This window comes from Aphelocoma coerulescens, chromosome 2 (assembly GCF_041296385.1).
Source record: "Aphelocoma coerulescens isolate FSJ_1873_10779 chromosome 2, UR_Acoe_1.0, whole genome shotgun sequence".
NCBI classification, from domain to species: Eukaryota; Metazoa; Chordata; class Aves; order Passeriformes; family Corvidae; genus Aphelocoma; species Aphelocoma coerulescens.
The window spans coordinates 59054449-59076331 of record NC_091015.1 but is presented as its reverse complement, the minus strand read 5'-3'; the positions used below and the strand labels follow the sequence as shown (position 1 = coordinate 59076331).

At 38.3% G+C, this 21883-nt stretch overlaps 1 protein-coding gene across 1 annotated transcript in view; it reads left to right on the top strand.

Moving 5' to 3' along the window:
* The window catches only part of CNTNAP2 (contactin associated protein 2), a 1047354-nt gene that overhangs the window by 941148 nt on the left and 84323 nt on the right, over nt 1–21883 (top strand). The window contains exons 17-18 of the mRNA XM_069007741.1: nt 11716–11934; nt 15022–15258. Coding sequence (XP_068863842.1) covers nt 11716–11934; nt 15022–15258 — 456 coding nt within the window. The remainder of the gene's footprint in view (nt 1–11715; nt 11935–15021; nt 15259–21883) is intronic.

Sequence of the window (21883 nt, the reverse complement as noted above, 5' to 3'; positions counted from 1 at the left end):
TCGTTGTTTCCTGAGGCTATGTGGCCTGAATCCAATGGGTCCTCTGGTCCTAAATTATTTAGATACTTTTGAGAATCGTTCTTGTTAGGGAATAAACAGAATCTTGGTACTCTGAAAACTACTTTTTTTCTTTAAGTTGAACTTCTTAAATAAAGTGCTGGCAATTGTTCAGTCTATTGAAATTCTAAATTAGTCTTTATTGGTTTTACCAAGGCAATTCAGTTTTAAGGTAGAAAAAGATTTTCTGTGACTAGACGATTAGATTTAATGAAAGTGGAGGTGTTTTTAATAATAATAAAATTGTATCCATGGTGCTTAAAATATTTATGCAGATGATTAATTCAAATTATGTCAACAGACTGATTCAAGTAAATATAATTATTTTCTCCCTAGGTGTTTGTAGGTGGATGCTAAATATTCATATAGAGTTTTGGCCACAGATTTTTTTAACACTTTGCAGAATTTCATTATGGTTCAAATGGTGGTTTAAAAAAAAATCAGTTTAAATCATGAAGGAAATTAATTCATTTTCAAATCATGTTAAGTTTGGGCTCTTTCTTTCTATCTTGCCTAACAAAACTTGTTCTGAGGACAAGGAAAATGAATATTTCTGCTCACAACTTTTTGTTTAGAAACTTTACACACATATAATTTCTTATGCTTTAAAAGGAAAGAAAAACTTCATGTAAAATTTTGTTTAAAAGTTAGTAAAACTGTAATCTATTTTTTAAGAGCATGAACGCAGTTACTATCACAAGGCTGTGATAACACTATCTTGCATAATTTAGATTTTTTACATCCTCTTGATCTAAATGTCTTGACTTTGTTTTTAAAATAGAGCTTTTTGTCTCAAATCACTGCAGACAGCTCTCTACTAGTATAAAATCTTAGAAGCAAATGCTTTATAAATACATAAATCCTCTCACTCACCCTTTTATGTTTTCCACTGCTACAGCAGGAAACAGCAACAGGTCTCCTGTTGGCTTTACATTTCCTGAGACTCATGCATACTCAAGCAGAATTGTTCACAAAAAGTGGCTAAAGCAGGAGGTCCCTCACTCACATATTGCATCAAGTTTTCTACCTCTAATTACCATGAATTCTGAGAACATATTTTTGTACAACTTCATGATACTTCTGGTTTGCATTTTTAGTAGATACTTTTTCCTGCTGCAGGATAAAAAGCAAACAATACCAAAGATATCTTCTCCCATCTTGGGAAATCTACCCTGGATTTTGGCAACTATAAAATATTACAAGGATATATTCCAGAGCAGAAAATCTTTGACTCAAACTTTTGATAAAAGTTTGAGTCAGCTGGGACACAGTTAGCTGGGTCCATCCACCTTGCCCCCTCACACACACCCTTTTCATATACAGAGTTACTACACTAAAACTAAAATTGAGTCATATTTTTGGATGGCCCTGTTTTATTGTGGTAGTAAAGTGCATAGTGCAACAAAGTCCTTACCCTGATGGTGACCCTGGACAGCCACAGAGAAATAAATAGCCATGAAAAATTGCTTATAAAAGAGGCACTACAAATGAAAAACCTTATACAGCCAGGCAGAAAAATCAATAAATTCATATCATCATGAGCCCCTGCTCTGATGCAAAAGTTTTTCAGTAGCTGCCACCCAGGCACCTAAACAGCTTTACAAGTCTTTGCCACAGTCCACAGCAGAACCTACAGCTAATAAACAAATTACAGAATAAGGAAAGCACCACAGAAGAAGAAGAAAAGGACTCAGGGAATGTGCTTTCATAAAGCACATCACAGAAGAGTGACAGTCTGGATGTCTAGTTTTCAAACCTGCACCAGGCTCTTACCACTTTTATAATGATGCACAATTTACAGTTTTGACTGATTTTTATTACATTCAAATGTGACATATTCAAGAGGGGTGTTGATATCGTTGTGTCTATTTGTAAGCACTTAGACACATTGCTCAGCAGCTTCAGAACTGTGCCAAATTCATAGCTATTTTTCACAGTAAAATAAGCCACTCTCTCCTCTCCAAAAACCTCTCTGATGCTTTACCATGCTCAGACAAAATCTGATGTCATAAACATTACCACCTGCTTTTATATTGCCTTTCATCCAACAAAAATAACTACCAGTTACACAAAACCCTTTATATGCTGCATGGGAGAGCCCTGCTCTGATGTCTCTGCTTCCCCCTTGTTGTGCTGCCTTCTGGTGCATAGGACCAATTCAGTTTCATGGTAAAGTGCTGCAGTTAAAAGGATATAATGAAGTATATTATAACCCACTACAGACAGGAGAACACACATCTCCTCCCCTTTTCCACTCAGTGCACTGACTACAGTTCCCTTTGTGTGAATCATCTGTCACAAAAGAGACCAGGAGATATTGCTGCTGTATTTTTTTTAAGCATTAGTAACTCTCATGAGATGAATCAACAGACCTTCAATGAGTCACTGTTCCTGTTCCTTCCTTCTTTCCAGGCAGCTAAGTAGTTATTGTAAGAGAGCTGGCTGGATGAGAGGTAACACTGATCTGAAATTGTATTTATTGCCTTAAAATTAAAGCAAGTGGGTATTTTTTCAAGTCCTGCTCTAACCGTTTAATGTTTGACTTTAAACAAGTTCTTTCACACATCTTTGGTTTGGTTCCCCAGTTATGCAGTATTTTTTTGTTCTTACTGCCCATGGCTGAAAATTGCTGCATCAACTAAAATACAACCATAAAAGTATGGGAGTTGTTTCCAAGTGCTTATCTACAAGACAGCTGCCGTGCAATTAGCATAACTGAAGTAATTAGTAAATAGTGATAATAAATAATTATCTTCTTAGGGCATATTTGGCCTTTCCATGATCTTTCATGAGAAAATTTGGTACTTTCATTTAATGCAATTTTTTTTATCCCCCAAAGCAATCAAATCTACTGTGTAGGAAGACTGGTATTTGTGTTTGATTGGTTCATTGGCAGTCGAGATTATTTGAAAGTGAGATAAAATAACTTAGTTATTACCAAAATCAAATCCCTCCTTATCTTTGTCCTTACACAGATATTTACTCATTATGAGAAAGGTACTGTACTGAGTTCTGGTTTCCCTTCATAATGAGCTCCAGTAAAGCTATGCATTTCCAAATATTGCAAGTTGTGTAAGTGCTTATGTGCCAGTAGAAGGGGAACTGCTGTCTGTCTACAAGGGAGAGAAGCCAGGACCATTTTTTATTATTATTACCTTGCACCTGGAGAGTTTTTGGGCAGTTTCAGGTAGCCTGTGTGCAGTGTAGTGCAGTACTTCTGAGTCAACTGGTATATATTGAATATTTAAGATTAAAACCTCACGTGAGGATAATGAATTTCAAGGCTCAGCATGATACAATAGGCAAAGGTTATTATATTATCTCTCACAGTAGAGAGAGTCTATTCCAACACAGGCAATGAAAGAACAAAAGAACAGCAAGTCATTCAGCCAGACAGACAGATATAGGAAAATATGTTTGAACAGTCATAAAATGAAATGATGAAAGAATTATTTTAACATATTTAATTCCCATTAATCCAAAGATGATTTGCTCCTGTAAACTGAAACTAGAATTTAGACTTATTGTCTGTCCAGTTGTTGAAATTACTGGTCCAGTAGTAAATCTTACAAAAAGAAGATATTAAAGTATATGATGGAAGAAGGACAATAATGCATTAAAATTCACCACTTTTAAATATACAGCAAAACAATTTATTTGTGTGCAATCTTGTCTTACAATGTAACAACATAGTCATATGCATAAGAAAACAACAGCTCTTGCTGAATCAGGTCAACATTTCTCAGTAGATCTAATTCCCTGTCCATTCTCAAAGAAATGTCACTGCAAGTTTACAGCTGCCAGATGTAGATACTGCACACAGCAGAGACTGAATCAAGTGCCTTCAGGCTGCAGACCAAATGGTGGAGAAAATGAGGATCAAAAATATGAGGATAGACGCTTTAGGGGGTGCTCTTTCCTGAATTCAACAAAGCCTTTTCCCTTATTTTTCATTCTGATACGATTTTTTTTTTGTGTGCAGGATACTTTGAAAATTTCAAGATAAAAGCAAACTGAAAAGGTCATAAGAAACTTCAGACATTCTGAAGAGTTATGTATTCCTAATGAAATTGCACAGGAATTGAATAAATTCTATTCACCATAAATTAGTTTCTTTAGTCTTTGGGGAAAAAGCACACTTGGATTACTATTTGTATTATTTCTAAATATTATGTTATAATTTCTTCCAAACCTTTAATGGTTAAAGCCATTCATCTATACATGTTTTCATTCCTTTACCTTTCATTTAGAAGTTAATTTCCTTTCTCCTTTCTATACATGTTTCTAGACTTCCTATGACTGAAGGTAAAATGTGTTTTAAAATATTTCCTCCAGGCAGCAAGAATTACTGAGAGAAATCAGTAATTCTGTTACAGAATGTCTGGAATCACTAATATTTAACTTTACAGTTATATCATCAGAATGGTAATGCCAATAGCAGTCAGTGTACTTCCTTTTTTTGCAGGGAAGTATTATTTTACCAATACATATGGTAATCTCTCCTCCCCCACATCTCAGGTCCTGAACATCTGGGTGGGGACTGGGGGAAAAAGTTGCTCTCGTTGCAACCCAACTCAGCTTCAAGATCACCTGAGGAACCTGAACAAACGTAGAGCCATGGGATTGACAAGATGCATCCCATGGTCCTGAGAGAATTTCCTACTGTAGTTGCCAAACTATGCTCTGTGATATTTTAAATATCATGACACTCAGGCAAAGTCCCCAATTACTGGAAAAAGGTAAAGAGAACCCTGGAAGCTACTGGTCAGCCTTAACTCTCTGCCTGGTAAGATCACAGAACAGATCCTCCTGGAAGCTATGTCAAGGCATATGCATGACAGGGAGGTGATTAGAGACAGCCAACACGGCTTCACCAAGAGAAAATTGTGCCTGACTAATCATCAGCCAATTCTCTCAGGACTCTGGGAGAACATCTCGTTGGGTCCCATAGACTTATGCACATTCAGGTTCCTCAGATGGTCATGAACCTGATCTCTGCTTACAGTGGGAAGCACTTTTCTCCCCCAGTCCACATCCTGCTGTCCATCCACTCAAGAGGTGTGGGAAGAAAGGTTGTCATTGAAGACTTAAGCAAAACAGATGTTGAGTACCTCAGCCTTCTCATCCATTGTTACCAGTCTTCCACCAGTGTTCATCGGGGATGGGTGCACCTTCTTTGAGCTTCCTTTTCTGATTTACATACCTGTGGAAGCCCTTCCTGTTAGTCTTTGCATCCCTTGCCAGGGTGAGGTTCAGTTTCACCTTGGCCTTCCTCACCCCTCCCTACGCAGCTGTATTTCATATCTGTACTCTTCCCAGGTTTCCTCTCCTTGTCTCCGCTGCCTTTGCATCAGACCCAGATGGATTGTTCATTCTCTACAGAATATCAGCTTGTTCTAAGTTTCAGAGACACACTGAGCCTCACTTGTATTTTATCTTGTGGATGGATTTACATGTGAGAAGTGGGTCTTAAAAACTGTTAAACCAAAGCAATAGCTTTACTCATTCATTTTTCCTTCTCAACCCTTACATGAATGACTGCATAAGATTCAAAAGAGTGTAAATTTTCATGATTTTTCTTTATTTTACTTGTAACCCACAGGCAAATGTAGAGTGTGTCTAGTCTGTACAATGAGTCCCTATGTTAGAGAGATACCTGAGCTGTTTCTAAGATATAGCACATCCACATAAATCAGCACTCAGCTATGCTGGGTTTGATCCTAGGGGCAGTATAGTCTCTCATTAGAACTAATTACTGTTGGCACAGCATCATGCTGATGCAGCTGTGCAGCTTCCAGAGCTGGTTCATTTGGCACTTAGCTCAGGGATCACTGAAGTCTTGGGCATGGATGTGCACTGTCATTTGGTCAAATGAATGAAGCTTCTGCTCATTAGTTCAAATGGACTTTTCATTTGGGAATTAGATAAATGATGAAACCATCCAGATGCTTAGTCCAATTATTGTAAATACAGTCATGATTTTTGACAACTACCTGATTATTAACAGACAGCCAAGCTACACAGTAATTCCTGTATTGCAGTCAAGAAATTTGGATCAGCAATTTCTCTGTTACGTTGCTTTTGTAGCTTTAATTTTAAGTCATGTCCTTTGAGAAGTGGCCTCCTTAAAGCAGATCCTCTATTCCAATATGGCACTTCAGCGTAGCATCTGTAGCCCTTTCCACCTATTTTCTGCAGCCAGGAACAACCTACCAATGCTGTTTCCATGTCAGCATTGGCATGGCCTCTCTCAGCCCTGTGCAAATGAGGTCACCAGGGAAGGTAGTTTAGAGATGACTTTGTAAAACTATCTTTAAACTCAGATATCCAAGTGGGAAAGGTGGACAGGATAGTTACTTTCAAATCCTAGAATGCCTTCTTTTCTATCCAGAGTCTATTAAAGGCAGTGGGAAGGATTCCAATAACTACATATGTCAGACCTGATCTTGACTGTGGTGATAAATTTCATATAAAGAGATATAGACCACTAGCTCTGTCTATCATATCTATCATATCTCTCTTTTGATTAAGTTTTCTTTCGTTTTCAAGCATTTCACTGAATTCTGTCTACAGGTTCAGACAGTGAGCCCTTTGTCAGAGGTGTATTTACAAACTGTCCAAGAAGTTTGGCAGATGTTGCCTTTACAGAAATACAATATTTTCAAGCTGTTGTTTCCTCAGAACAAATATCTGTCTGGCAGATTCAGTTTACAGTTTATAGGTTATTGTTGTAAACTATTTTACAGCCAAGTGAGTGAACTCTGATTCCAGATGTAAGATGGCATTTATGTTCTAAGAATGGGATTTCAGAAGGATTCTAAAGAAGTTAGATACTCCTTCCTTTGATGTAAGTCAACTAAAACATCAGTCAGTCCCATTTGAAGAGTATAAAAATACATTAGGGGAGGTAAGAGAAACAAAGTACGAGGGAAGACATGAAACTATGTGTTTCAAAGAAAGTATAATGGGGGAGAAGGAGAGAAACAGAGATGGGTATACCTTAGAGAGGTGGTTGAGGGGAGGGTTGTAATCCCTCTTACATTTTTTTTACAGTTTATGTGTCTTGAGAACATCCACCTGCTGCTTAGCATCTTGTGAGTACCCACCCATCTGTTAACACCTCTTTCTTTGCTGGCAGCCTCATGATAACTAGAGATCCTAGCCTGAAATTCATCAACAAAGATCAAACTAGAAAACGGGAGAAAAAAGACACTTGAAACACAAGGAGTTCGAGGAAAATGGGTGATCTAGCTGGTCACAGATCTTGAATGCCAGAAATGTCTCTCAGCTTGTTTAACCTGACCTTCCACATAGCAAAGGACATAGAAGTGTTTGCTGCTTCCCCTGCAGCTGACACTCAGAACTTGTGTTTAGCTAAAGCTTATCTACCAGAAAGTCTTGAAAGGAAGGACCAAAGAAACATGGAATCCTACAAACAATGCAGTCACAGAATCATAGAATCACAGAATCATAGAATACCAAGTTAGAAGGGCCTCAATGATCATTTGGTACAACCTTTCTTAACAAAAGCACAGTCTAGAAAAGATGTCCTAGCACCCTGTCCAGCTGAATCTTAAAAGTGTACAGTGTAGAGGAACCTACCACTTCTCTTGAGAGAATATCCCAGTAGCTGATAATTCTCATTGTGAAAACTTTTCCTCTTGTGTGTCCCCAAGAGTAACTTGCACCCATTACCCTTCATCTTTTCCATGTCACTTCCTATAAAAAGGATGGCTCCACCTTCTTTGTAGCCACCCTTTAAATACCAGAACAATGGTGATGAGGACTCCGCCAAGCCTTGTTTCTCAAAGCTAAACAAACACAGTTTTCCCAGTCTTTCCACCTATAGGCTTCCAAGTACTTTGATCATCTTTGTGGACCTTCTTATATCTGTCTTTGTTGAACTTTACAGGTTCTTGTTAGCCCACTCTTCCAGCCTATCCAGGTGTTCCTGCACAGTGGCTCCGTGGTATCCCTTCATTTTTATGGGCAAATGCCTCATAGATTTAAGATGAGGAAAAGGTGAGATCTCACTAGAGCTAAAAAAAACCACAGAAAAAAGAGTGAGAAGGGCATTTTGTTTGCCAAAGATGCTCTTCTGTGTTCTGAACAGATGGCTGACAACATCATGAGACCTCAGAAAATTGAAATGATGAAAGAAACGTGTTCAGATTTAATTCTATGTAATTGTACAAGGCACAGAAAGGGTAAAACTAAGCCACAAGCCTCAGTGTATGGAGTGAATTTATGTAGCAGGAGCACATAAAAAATTCACCCTTGTTCAGTTTTACAAAATTTTCATCTCAAAACCTTGTACTGACTGAATAAATTAAAAGCCACAATTTTTTTTTTTTTTTTTCATAATTAGGCAATTTCAGGCATTTGTTCAAAGTCTGATCCATAGAAAAACTGACTTGGGTTTTATGGTATTTGGTAGACTAAAAAATAAAATTATTATTAGGAAAAGTTCCTTCATTTCTTAAAAAGTGACCATTAAAAATCTCTGGTCATTTTTTTGTGGCTCATTTCCTACACCTTTTTGAAAAAAGTCCTGTGCTGGCTCAGTCAGTCATTGTGAATAAATACTCACATATGCACATGTATGTTAGATATTTTTTTAATCATCCTATTCAAATGTTTGACAGAATAATACCACTGTCACATCAATCAAAGATGTATTTGAGTCAAAGGGATTATATCATGCAAGGATTGTATGTGTAGACAGAGACTTAAAAGTATACCATACTTAGGGAAAAAAGCTAAATAATTGCCAGTCTTCTATATAAGAAGTTACACTGACCTTCTGAACATATTGGATGTTGTATTGGCTCTGGCTGGGATGGAGTTAGTTTTCTCCTCAGCATCCCATATGGTGGTGTTTTTTGGATTTGTGCCTAGAATAGCATTGATACCACACCAGTGTTTTGGCTATTGTTGAGCAGTGCTTGCACAGCGCCAAAGCTTTTTCTCTGTCCCAGTCAGGAGATTGAGGGTAGCAAAGACACAGGAAAGGGACACAGCCAGGACAGTTGATTGTTGACCAAAAGGACAACAACTTGCTCAGCAGTAAAGTTGGCATAGAGGGAAAAGAAGGAGTGGGGGCAGCACAGTGTGCTAAAAGTCCTGTCCAACCTGACCTTGAACTTTTCCTTCCCCTGGCCTTGAAATTCAGGGTCTCAAGAGATGTGAGAAGAGCAATTGCCAGTAAAAACTGAGACAAAAAAATGTTGAGTACCTCAGACTTCTGCCTGTCAGTTGTCATCAGGTCACCTGTCTCATTTTTGAGGGTGTGAAATTTGTCTTCATTTTCTGACTAAAATGCCTGTGGTCAGATATTCATCTGTACCTGTTAAGACCTGCCATCTTACCTAGAAATGTCCCTGGTTGGAAAGTACTTGTTCCATAGAGTGAAAATGGAAATAGTAATGAAGAGTCAGAACCAGCAACATAACTTACATGTGAGACATCCTGTTTGCAGCCTCTGCCCACCTGCGAAGCTCTTCTCATTGACGTATTTCATGGTTTTTTAAGTCCATCAGTAGCAAATACGTTTCATTCACCTTTGGTATGAGAATCATGTTTTTAGGCTGGTTGAGGAAGGATCAGGACAGTCCATAGATACTGTGTTATCTTCTCTAACTTTCAGCATGTCAGTATGTACATGCACTGAAATGGCCTGTTATGAGATTTTGTTGGAAGGCTATTCCTTCCCTGACTGTAAGATTAAATATAAAAATATAGTATTAATTTTTACAACTCGTACTCATTTCAAAGGGAGTGATTTTTTCCAAAAAGTACAAATTTAATTACATGTCTTTTAGGCTGCGACACAAATTCTAGTTTAAAACCATGCACAAAGTTAGACTACACAGGCACAGAACTTCTACTTGAAATATCTCTATTTGCCAATTTTCTCCACTTTCCCTTTTAGAAGAAGAACAACTTTCCTTTAAAGAAATTAGAGGTACTTCTATCCAGAAGACCAAGAGCTTGCAAACAAAGAAACATTCTTGTGGAGGTTTTCAAAAATTCTGAATGGATAATAGTCAAGGTACACAGTAGCAATATTGACAGTGTCATCAGCTGCCTCACAATAAGAGAAAAAGTCTGCTAAGAGGTCCTTATTTTACAGTCTTGTAAACAGACAGCTTTTGGGAAGTAATTCAAGCCTGACAATGAAGAGATCTGAGGCAGTTCTTCAAAGCAAAATTAAAGGAGAATTATACATACAACCTTGAAAATAGACTTGAACACAACATACAATTTAAGTACTAGAGAGGTTTTCCTCTAATTCCTACTTTGCCTGGGTTTAGTGGCAGAACCACTGAAGTTAGAAAACATAAAAACATTAAAACTAAACATCTTTATTTCTATAACAGCAAGCTTTGTCTTATACAGATTTTGCGGCTTGTAAAGTGCAAAAGGCCAAACAGACTAAATCCATGGCTTATAAAAGGCAGTTCATTCAAGAAATTAAATTCTTTTATTCAGCAGAGAACAGAAAGAACAACAGCTTTTTCATTTTTTTCTTTTAGAAGTAGCCAATTTTGAAAAAAATCAATTATATAATAAACTTGGATTGACAGAACATTTTCTGTAAAAAATTTATTTCTCTACTTTCCATTTTCTTAAAAATGCTGTCAGTCTGATATAACCTTGTGAAAATCCATTAGGCCATATACAAAAATATTTCCCACTATTTATCACCACTGTTAGTCATAATGAACATGGAGTTGTGCTTTTACCATAATTTAATAGCCTTGTGGAGTAAGAGTTTATAATAGAGCTTTCTCAGTTCAACCAAACCAGAAACCGCAGCTGTACTGGAACCTGTAGACCAAATTGGCACCAGAGAGTTTTCAGAGGAATTAAAAGGCTTTTTTATTTTGTGTGTAAAAAAAAAAAAAAAACAATTAATTGTGAAACCCTTGGTTGTCTTTACTTCTGTCTGGTATCCTCATTTGTGAATGCTGTAACTGATAATCCATTCTCTGTTAACCCTTTCATCTGATGTTTTGCCGCCAGAATACAATTTGCAGCCCAAAGATAGATAAACTAAATATCAATAGGAAAGTCACCATTATATTACTTTATTAAAAATTAATTTATATATTGTTACACTCAACATTCAATAATAATTATCAATTATATATTTGCCAAGGATGACCTGAAAGAGTGTCTAGTAGGGCTTAATGGACAGTTGTAAAATTTCTAAACATGTTTTGAATCATACACTATAAACAGAGCACTGTAGGGCTTGCTATAGATCTATTTCTTTTTCAGACATAAAGTGTCACATGGATCTTAACCACAGCATTATTAGTTCATTGCAAGAATTAATTGCCCTTCAAAATCAAAAAAAAATTTAGACTTCTCCACCACTTTTTACCAAGATGCTTATTCCCTGAAAAAAAAATATATAAACTGGAAAGTTGCAGAGTTCAAAGATTAATGGAATTGATTGAGAGTTTGCTGATATTGTCTTCTAAAAGTCTAACTCCTACTCAAGGTTAGAAGGAGCTGAACGTGCTTATAAATTCAGAAAGATGACTTAGCAGTGCATATTTCTATTTGATATGACCCTTACTCTTTAGGAAGCGTGAACGTGTTTACAGTATAAGACTGCAAACGGTGGACACCTTTTGCTCACTATTTCAGCTGCTACAGAGGTCTCCTTTTCATTTGATGTTGGAAACGGGCCGGTGGAAATCGTGGTGAGATCTCCCAACCCACTCAACGATGACCAGTGGCACCGGGTCAATGCCGAGAGGAACGTCAAGCAGGCCAGCCTGCAGGTGGACCAGTTACCCCTGGAGGTCCGGAAAGCTCCAACAGAAGGACACACACGGCTGGAATTGTACAGCCAGCTCTATGTTGGTAAGGTGCAGAGGGGGCAGCCTGGTTTTGCTCTCCCGTGCTGAACATTCTTTGACTCATGTCTTGCCAGCAGCAGTTAGTGAATGCGGGAAGCTGTGCTCCTCGAGCACTTGCATGACAGCAAAGCAGGGGGAAAAAAGAAAAAGAGAAAAAAGAAAAAGAAAAGACAAACATGTCCATAATTACAGAAATACAAAGATCAACTAAGAGAAAAATATTGTGTGTCAGAAACTTGTCCTTTTTGTCTTTCTCCACCTGCATCTCCTGGCTGAAAGTGCCTCCAGAAGACTGCAGTGGCAAACTCCTTTTTTGCTGAGAGTCTCTTCCCAGACACACATTTTTTCACCACAGAAGTGAAAATTTCTGCAGAGTTCTTGCCAGGACTGCATGTGCCTGCAGTGCCCATCTGAGCCTCAGCAGCACTTCCAGCCTCTTTAGATTTGATCATTGGCCATGCCTTTGCATTCACAGCTCTCACAGCAGTCTTTTCCCTTTAGTCCCATGGGCTATTTACTCATTTGATGTAGGAAAGCACCACACAGCGTTACACAAATGCATTCCCTAGAACCAAGCTAGTCCAGCTGCTTTCTGGAGCTACTGGTTTCCGCTACATTTTGGGCAGGCTATTCCAGCAGCATTTGTATTTCTCTGACTGTTAGCCGCAGGGCTGCAAAGTGCTGACATGCCAAGTGTCATTAGCTGGAATCAGAACTGCATGAAATGTTGAGCAGAGAAGCACTTTCATACCTCTCTAGATATCTGTTAACAAGAGAAGAAAGAAGAGGAAAGGGGGAAAAAAAATTCTTTTTTCTCCATGTTAGGCAGCATTCAAAAACTCAAATGAATTAAAATTATGTTTAAAGCCTTCATTGCCCTAGTAATCAGCCCAGTGTCACTGCAAACTGTGTATAATGTGTCACCAGATGTGCAGGTGTTATTTACAAGCTCAGGTTCTCCTTTGCTGCTGTGATCCCAGTAAATGGCGCTTTCAAAATAAGCTGAAAGATTAAGTTTGTTTAGAAGAGGAACACTTAACCTTTAAAAAAATACCAAGCCTTTTGCTGTAAACAGGAAGAGCTGAATTTTTTTCCCTAGCCTGAGTTCTTTGAGAATTGTTGATTATTTCATTTGTTAGTTTTGAATTTACTGTAACACCAGCAATGTTTTGAAATATATAGTACCTTTATTGCCAAAAAATGAATGTCACAATCTGCACCAGATTTTTTCTTTCTGAGTTACATCTATTTCACGCAAGTTGGTGATTGGAGCACACGTGTCAGAGAACAGCTTTAAATTTTACCTGGAGTCAGACCTAGAATGGATTTGAGTTGGAGTGCCCAAAATGAACACCTGAATATTGGGGCCATGGAGGTTAATGCTGAACAAGAATTGTTTTGGTACCTCCAGTTCCATTTTCTGAAGAATAAATATCTATTCTTTGGGTGAGCAAGAGGGCCTGAGGGATGATGACAACTTTGTGTCCTAGGGACTAGGACAGTCACTGACAGGGGAAAGAAGGTTTTTCATCACTGCAGTGTATATGAGTTTATGTAGAACGGAATCACACCAGAACCCCCTCTGCCATGTACACTCAGCAAAGACCAAGCCTTGCCTGCTCCTACTCCAAATCATCCAGTTACCAGTACTTGATTTGAAGCAGCCCTCTCTGGTTTGTATGTAGTCCTCTTCCCCACTCAAGGTAAATATCAGCCTCTGTGCTCTTTGGTGATGAGCATTCAGATCTCCTCAGGGACTCTCTGGCACCTGCGGCACTGCAGCAATCAGAGAGGAGGGAGGAGCAGAAAAGATGCCAGCACTCACTGTTATTTACTCACATTTTTTAGTTTGGGTTTTTTTGATTGTTGTTTCTAATCCAGCCTCAGATAAGACTTTCCTAGCTGAAATCACATTTTTTCAGAGAATGTTTACTAGGGGTGCAAAAAGGACAGTTTTATTAACTGCTATAAAAATCCATCCCGACCAGATTGTCAAATGTAGTTTTTCAGGGCTCCATCCTTCAGTCTGTGCTCTACTAAGTAAACAGTATACATGATGTTTCTTGGAAAGTAACATGAATATTTCCTATTGTAACTGAGAATGGGGATTTGGCTCCTTTTTTCTTTGTCCATTGTGGCTTTGAAAAATGTAACACTGCATAGCAAATTATGGCACTATTATTAGCACCCACCATTACTAATCATTAGGAGAGAAAGACTACACCTTAACAATCGAGCCAAGCTCATTTCTTCCACTGTGTTTGAAAACAAACCAGTGGGAGGCACCAAGTCAGAATAACAATTTAATGGGGGAATTAAAGAAAAGGGGGAAAAATAAGAGAACACTGGTTCTAACTGACAGAGTCAAGATACAACCTTAGTCCCTGTTGTAGCAGTCTGGTAGAATGGTGGCTGCAGTCCTCTTAAGCAGTGATCCCGTAGAAAAGGGTCTGCTCTTCCTCAGGAGGTCCAGTGGTGGCTGTGTAGCTCCTGTCCTCTGGAAATCCAGTGGAAGAGTTGTCTCTGGTGTTCAGCATCTCAGATTATATCCAGGATAGAATGCTTGGTTCCTCCCTCTGGGTGGAGCATCTCACAATGGGGTAATGAGTCATGAGGCCAAGTGTTGATTAGGTTCGTTAACAGAAGATAGTCCGGAGGGAGTTATCTCTGAGTCATGTGGCAGGACAATGATGGGCCATTAACAGCAAGATAGTCTGGGGGGAGGAGGCAAGGAAACACTGCCCCACCTGATTTCCACAGCTCATGAGGATGGTAATAGAACACACTGCAACCCAGGACACACTGTTATCTCTAAAAATATTGAAGTTGAAATGAAAGGAAACCTTACAGTGTAGGGCTGGGATCTCAAACGTCTGTCTAATCAGTATAAAGCAAGCACTCATAAAAAACTATTATTTATGCTTGCTAATAGTATGATATCAGGCTAGGTTTCACTGATTTCTTGTCATTAGGACAAGGCAATTCCTTGCCCTTATAAAGAAGTTACCACAGACTTAGCAGGATATTTCACATAAAATAATAGCAATAAAATCCGTTCAGTGTTGTCTCACAGTTCAGCATTCCCTCTCAGGTGCTGCAGGAGGCCAGCGAGGCTTCCTAGGCTGCATTCGTTCCTTGAGGATGAACGGGGTGACACTGGACCTGGAAGAGAGAGCGAAGGTCACGCCTGGGGTGAAGCCTGGCTGCTCTGGCCACTGCACGAGCTATGGGATGTACTGTGCCAACGGTGGGAAATGTGTGGAGAAATACAATGGCTACTCCTGTGACTGCTCCAAAACTGCCTATGATGGACCATTCTGCATAAAAGGTAAAAGCCTTAGTGCAGGAGGCAGAGTCTGGGGGAACTATTTGCCTGCGGGAAAAAAACCACAATGGAACTGATGCTTCAGCATTATTAATTAAACAAGTAAATCCTGTTCAATACTTCTTGCTAACATGTCCAATTATACACCCATGTGTATATTTAAATGTGATTATTTAAAGCTATATCTCTTATTAGGACTATATGTTACCTGTTTAAATCAAATAACACAACAACAACATGCATCGTGAATGCCTGTAGTAGTTACAGATCTGGCAGGCTGTATTCCATAGTCTTGAACTGCAGAACAATAAATTCCAACTAGCACAATGTCATGGTAAGTTCTTTAGAAGAAAAACATAGATTTTAAGCAAAAGCTACCTAGTCATTCAGAAGTGTAGATATGACATTTGGGTTGAATATCTTATATATTGGGAGGCCAGCATTTGGCTCAAAAATTTTTTCCCTCTGTAAGTAGATCAAGTCTTTTAGTACCTCAGACTGGGTTAGGGATTGAATCTGCTAGGATAAGGGAAGGCACAGAGCTCCCACATTTATGTCAGTCCTTTCAAAATGCCTAAAATATGTTCTGGATTTTCAAAATCAATGATTGTAAGAGAACAATGTACTATGGTCTGCATGAGAAAGAAAGGCAAGGAGCAGGAGAAAGATGGATCCAACAACAAAAAAGTGAGAACAAAAGTACAAATTTATTTCCACATTTTTTTCTTGGTTTGACTGTCTAATCCACTGCTTTCCCTAATGATTTTTAAAACTTTCTCAAAGTTTCAGCTAAAAATGTGAAGGCTCTTCTCATCACTATCCCTGGTGTTAAAGAAACCTCTTGCCTCATAAAGTGCTCATCTGCTTTTACATTCCCCTCTGAACCAGGAATCCTGCAGGCAGTCTAGGTCACCAAACACCAGAGTCCCCTCATGAAGCTAACTTGACTGTAGGGAACAGTACCTGGCCTTTGATGTTCTGGTTTGCAACTCTTTCTTAACACCTTTTTCCAAGTCAAAAGCTGAGAATTATTTTGCAGGTATCTATACTCTACTCTCTTTTAGCCACACTTAGAGAAAACATAAAGTTTATGACAGAAATAGGCAGTCTTTTTACCTGATTTTGTATTTTGGACTGCATTTTCTCCCCACACCTTCATTTATATCTGTGTATATTCACCTGCATTTCATTCTATCACAGAAAAACTTTGTCCATTGCTGACATACTGGACCACCCTCTTCTAAAAGCCAAGGGATTGTTTTCACATCACCAAATATTCACATCACTGGATATGGATGAATGTCCGGCATGATTATTTTATAAATTCCAATAAATATAATGCATTTCTAGTGCAGCCAAAGGGAAGCAGCTGCTTCTCTAGGTAATGGCTTCCACTGTGCTTGCATGCAGGAATTTCATCAGCTTTCACCATGCTGTATTGCTTCAAAGGCCAACTATAAAACATGTCCATTCAGATCAGGACTGTACATACAGCAATTCCTGAGAATGTGAATACAGTAATTTCAGTTAATTTAGCAAATGTTTTGTCATGAATAATGGTAATGCATATTTAGTATTTCTGTTCACTAATGCAGTTATATGGTAGAGGAAACCCATTCAGGCTGGAATTGGGTCAATCTCTTACAGATCACATGTTTACTCAAAAAAAGAAAAGGAAAAGAAAAGATAATTGCTGCCATGCCATATTCACTGAATTAATTTTATAGCTTTTTCTGTGTTGCCAGAACTCATCACATTGACTTTTATTTGTGAGGATTTTGTTCCTCTTATGGATAGGTAAGCCCCAACCTTCCACCAAAACTAGCTCTAAGCTAAAGTGTTTAATTTTTCCTGGAGGTGGAGCTAGCAGAATAAAAACATACCATTAGGGGAATAACTGAGCACCTAGCACATACAAACCCTGGATTTGGCTGGTCTGTAAGAACTGCCGTAGCAATGGCAGTAATATCATGCTATGTTATACTCTTCTCCTTATCGGAGTCCCAGTGCAGCCAAGGGCCCAGGGCTCTGACAGGGATTCTTTGGGCATGCAGTAAAACTTGCTGTGAGCTGCTGCTGGGCAGCACTGGCTCATGCAAAGGTACTCTAGTTAGTGCAGGGATGTCTGTGCCATACGGTGTTGTGCCATTTAAACATGATTTCAGATCTCTGCTCTAAATATCAAATCTGTTCCAGGCTAAAAAATAACTCTCTAAATCCTTCAGATCTTATGTACAAGGTGCAAATTGCCAATTTCCTGTCTGTTAGTACTGGAGACTGCTGTACTCATCTAGCATATCCCCAAGTGTGATTTAGTGTGGGTGAGTTCATGAGGCTTCCCTACAGAAAGAACAATGGGACACTGGGGAAAAAGCTAGAAGATAAATTACACAAAATAGACTGGGTTTGGGGCATCCTATGATCAAAATAATTGTAAAATCTCCGTAACAAGCAATGCTGATAATGAGATCTTTAGAACAGTTCATTTACAGCCCATTACATTTACATTGTCAATTTAACTTGCATTAAGCGTTTTAAATCAAGTAAAGCACTGGAACAATTTATGTGTGTTGTCAAGCTTCCTAGACTTGTGAAAGAAGGGGGTCCTACATTTTATTTCTAATAGCAGCTCCTGGAATCTTGTACTGTGTCCTCTTGGTCCATGAGACAAGAATAAATGTATTATCTAGAAATAAAGAGCTAACATACATAACAACTGCAAAATAAGTACTGGCAAAACAGCCAAGTATATTTTAGCTTAAAAAAATATTTTAAAATTTTATAAAAATTGGAGAAGTTTTTTGAAAAATTTTTCCTATAAAATAAAAATGTCACCTAAATTATATTTTCATTTACTTTGATGAAAATATAGTAATTCTTATCTTTCAATTCATTTTTTCATTAACACTGTGACACTTTCCCCTCTGTAAAAGCACTGAAATGTCTATGAACAAGTTTTCAAATACTGTATGATCTGTTTTCAATGAATTTTGTTCTTTATAATGACAGAGTTGAATACTGCTCTGTCATTTTTATAATCAGCACCACGGTATGCTGTTTGTTGCTGTAATTCTGAGTAAGTCTAATATGAGGCAAGAAAGAATATTTTCCTTTGTCACCTTCACTAGGAGTTCACATTGGCTGCCAGAAAATAACAGGGTTAGTGCTTTGCAGGATAGACTAGGACTAGGTTTCATTATTTTGCTCCTCTGAGTAAATATTCCAGGCCAAATAGATCTGTTGGTTTGATAATCAGTGGTGCCTGACATCCCATTCAAACCAATATGAGATATTAACAGAAAAACATGCCACTCATCTGAAGTGAAGGTGGCACAATATAACCCTTACAACATAGCACAGACTTCTCTTCCCATTGATTTTAATTTGCCACAGGAAACTTCCCTTATCCAAAAGCTTTGTTCTGATATTGTAATCTTACTTGCCTGCAGTAAACTTTTTGGGGTTGGTTGCATACTGAAAGTGCTAGCAGAAGTGATGGGAAAATCAAAGGAAAAAAACATTGCTATAAGGAAATCACCATACAATGGCTCATGAGTAATTAACACACCTCACAATAAAAGCAGGCCTTGCATGTTGTGGATTCTTTTGCTGATGAAATCCATCCTTAGAGCCACTGACTGATGACTGACAAGAAATTGCATTGTCTCCAGCCTTATTAGCAGCACATCACAATGCGATTGATGTTGTAGTGGCCTGGAAATCACACTACTATTTTACAAGGACAAAAAGAAGTACAGAAATACAGTCTGGCATCTATTTTAACTCTATTTTTGTTTTGTATTTGAGGCATATGCAATTGGTTTTACTTCTTTCATTGCTCAGAGAAATTGTTCTGAGGAATAGCTGAAGTGTTTCTGCTGTCCTGCAGATTGCTTTCTGACCTTTCCCTGTCCTTTGTTTAAGCATAAATTCTCTTCTTTTTTTCTCCCACAGCTGTCCTATCATCATAAGAGCATTTCTGAGAAAAACAATTAATTTTTGTTCCTCTAAAAAACAAACTCTTTCCTCTCTTTAAACAAAAAAACAGCAAAGGTCAAATGCAGGGCACGTGGCAGCATTCTGATGTGGGACATACCCCAGGGAGAAAACATTCCTCCTTTGGTATTGAAATGCAGTGGAACAACAGTAGGAGAAGAAATTGCATCCACCAGGAGTGAGGCCAAAGAAAAATTTTTAAAAAATTAAATAGCTGGTGCCATGACTCATGTGCCTCCAGGTGTGCTGGAAGGGTAAATTCAAAGCTTTCCAGTTTCTCTGCAGTTACTCAATTTGCATTAACAAACACCAAGGAGATGGTATACGCTTTTTTCTTTTCTTCTTTGGAATAAAGCTCAGATCCACAGTCTGAATTCTTGCAATCCTTAAGACAATGCCCAAAATGAGGTCCTTCATGTTTGTTTTCATATTTGTATGAACCCTGAAAGCACTTACAAGTAGTATTGTCACAGTCACATTTCCTTCTTTTCCTGCTCTCTTCTATGTCTCAAAGAGAAAAACACCAGCTTTTTACTGGGCTGAATGGGTGCAAAACGTATCAGGGAGCAGCAGCTCTGCCCCCTTCCACAGACTCTGAAACTGACACTTGAACACCTCCAAATTCTGCCCTGGTTATACTCATTCAATTCCCTTTATTTTGCTGGTTGCAATTGCATTGCATTGTTTTGCTGAAAACAATGGTGAGGGGATTGTTAGCGTGGTTTAAGGTAACTAATTTCTTAGTTTTCACAGTTCAGAATCACAGAACCCAGAAAATCAAGGCAACATTTCCTCCCAGACCCCAAAAAATTCTGCTATATGCAACATGATCATGATCTGTTAGCTGAAACTTACATGAGAAATTTTCTTTAGGTTATTAATGTTAAGCTCTTACTTCGGTAAGTCTGAATGCTGCAGTCAGGCTTTTTTACCTGTAGGTCATACTTCAGGACTCAGATTTTAACCCCTATTGAGTAAATATATATACTCACAAAAATATATATATACTTTGTAAAGCTATTCTATTTTTCAGTTGTGTCAATACTGCCTTATTAAACATTCACAGTTATGCTCTAGTGCTTTGAAAATTGCACTTCAGTGCAAGAATTCTTTCATTGGAAAAAAACCCCCATGTTCTTCTTTTCAAAGTAAAACAAACCTTCCCCATAGTAATTGCATATCTTAAAGAGATAGCAACCTGATTAAACACTGAGCTTGACAGCTCACTTATCATCCATTATAAACTACTTATAAAAAGCACAAATTCCTTATTTTATACACAGAAGGCAAACAAATCAGGGAAATAAGTTAAAAAGAAAAATACATATTCCTGGCTCAGAACATGTGGTAGACTTTCTTGGTCAGACAACTAAAATAGGCCTGCTTTAGTGTCATTGCTCACTGAATGCAGATATCTTATGAAAGTTAAGTAAAGCAGCCTCGGCAACGTTGCTGGCTGCTGCATGCCTGTGCAAAGGCAGCTGGGAGGTTTGAGTTCTCACACCAGACACCCATGTGATATATTTATACATCTGCATGCTGCTGAAGTAGTTTTGGCACCTCACAAGATGATAAGGCATTGATGCTTACAATAACTCTGTAATGTGAGAAGATGTTTTTATTATGGTAATGCAGAAAGAGAACGAGATAATGAGGGCAGGAAGGATCTGCTCACATTTAAAGTGGAGACCTGTAGTACAGGAAGGAATTGAAGCCAGACCTCACCTACTGAGGTTGTTACTCTGAATACTGTGCAATCATCAAATGACAGTCTCTAATATTTCTCAAACAGCTCTTGCAAACCTGCCAGCTTTTCTCTGGGGTTACCTAAAGAGCACCTCCATAGACTCCCTGGCAGAAAATCATGAAATCTGGTCAGTTGTACACTTGATATTGCATTTGCTTCATCCGTCCAATTTTATTTGATGGTGGCAGGAGGAAGGTTGGTGTTAAGGTTTTTTCTTTTTAACCATTATGGATATTTCCACTAGAAATGAAGCTGGCTTCTCACTTAGATTCAACAGAAAGTTGCCATTCCCTTACTCTGAGTCTTTTGTCCCAGACATCAGATCAAATCTATAATACTTTCAAATCAGTACACAATGAATTGCAACTGCAACTTTCCTGACATTTTTAGGCTTTCTGTGGCATGCACACTTCTGTGCAGGTATAGAAAGGTAGAACAAAAGGCACCTGCTTTACAGGGCTATTACAAAAGTGGGTTCAGAGCTCAGCCTTGTTTAAGCATATCAAACTGCTTCCTGGCAGAATCTACCTGTTGGCATTGACTAGGGAGGGTTGAAAGTGTAATGAATCAGGTGACTAAACCCCATCTCCTGTGGCGCTTATCCTGTTCTACTGAAGGTAGTGAGAATCTTTGCATGGATTTATGATCACACCCCATAGTTTCACTGGTGCACCTTACTTTGTATATCCCCTGATTCTGATAGTTCAAGAAAGCCTTTTTTATACTGAGTACTGATACATTCATATAGAAGAAGCAAGCCCTCACTAGCTTTGTATTCTATTAATGTCTACAAGCAATCACTGTACTTTGGTGGAAAGTTCAAACATGCATCACAAATTATTAGAGTAAGAGTAGACAGAATATGAGACTTGAGGATGTAGGACA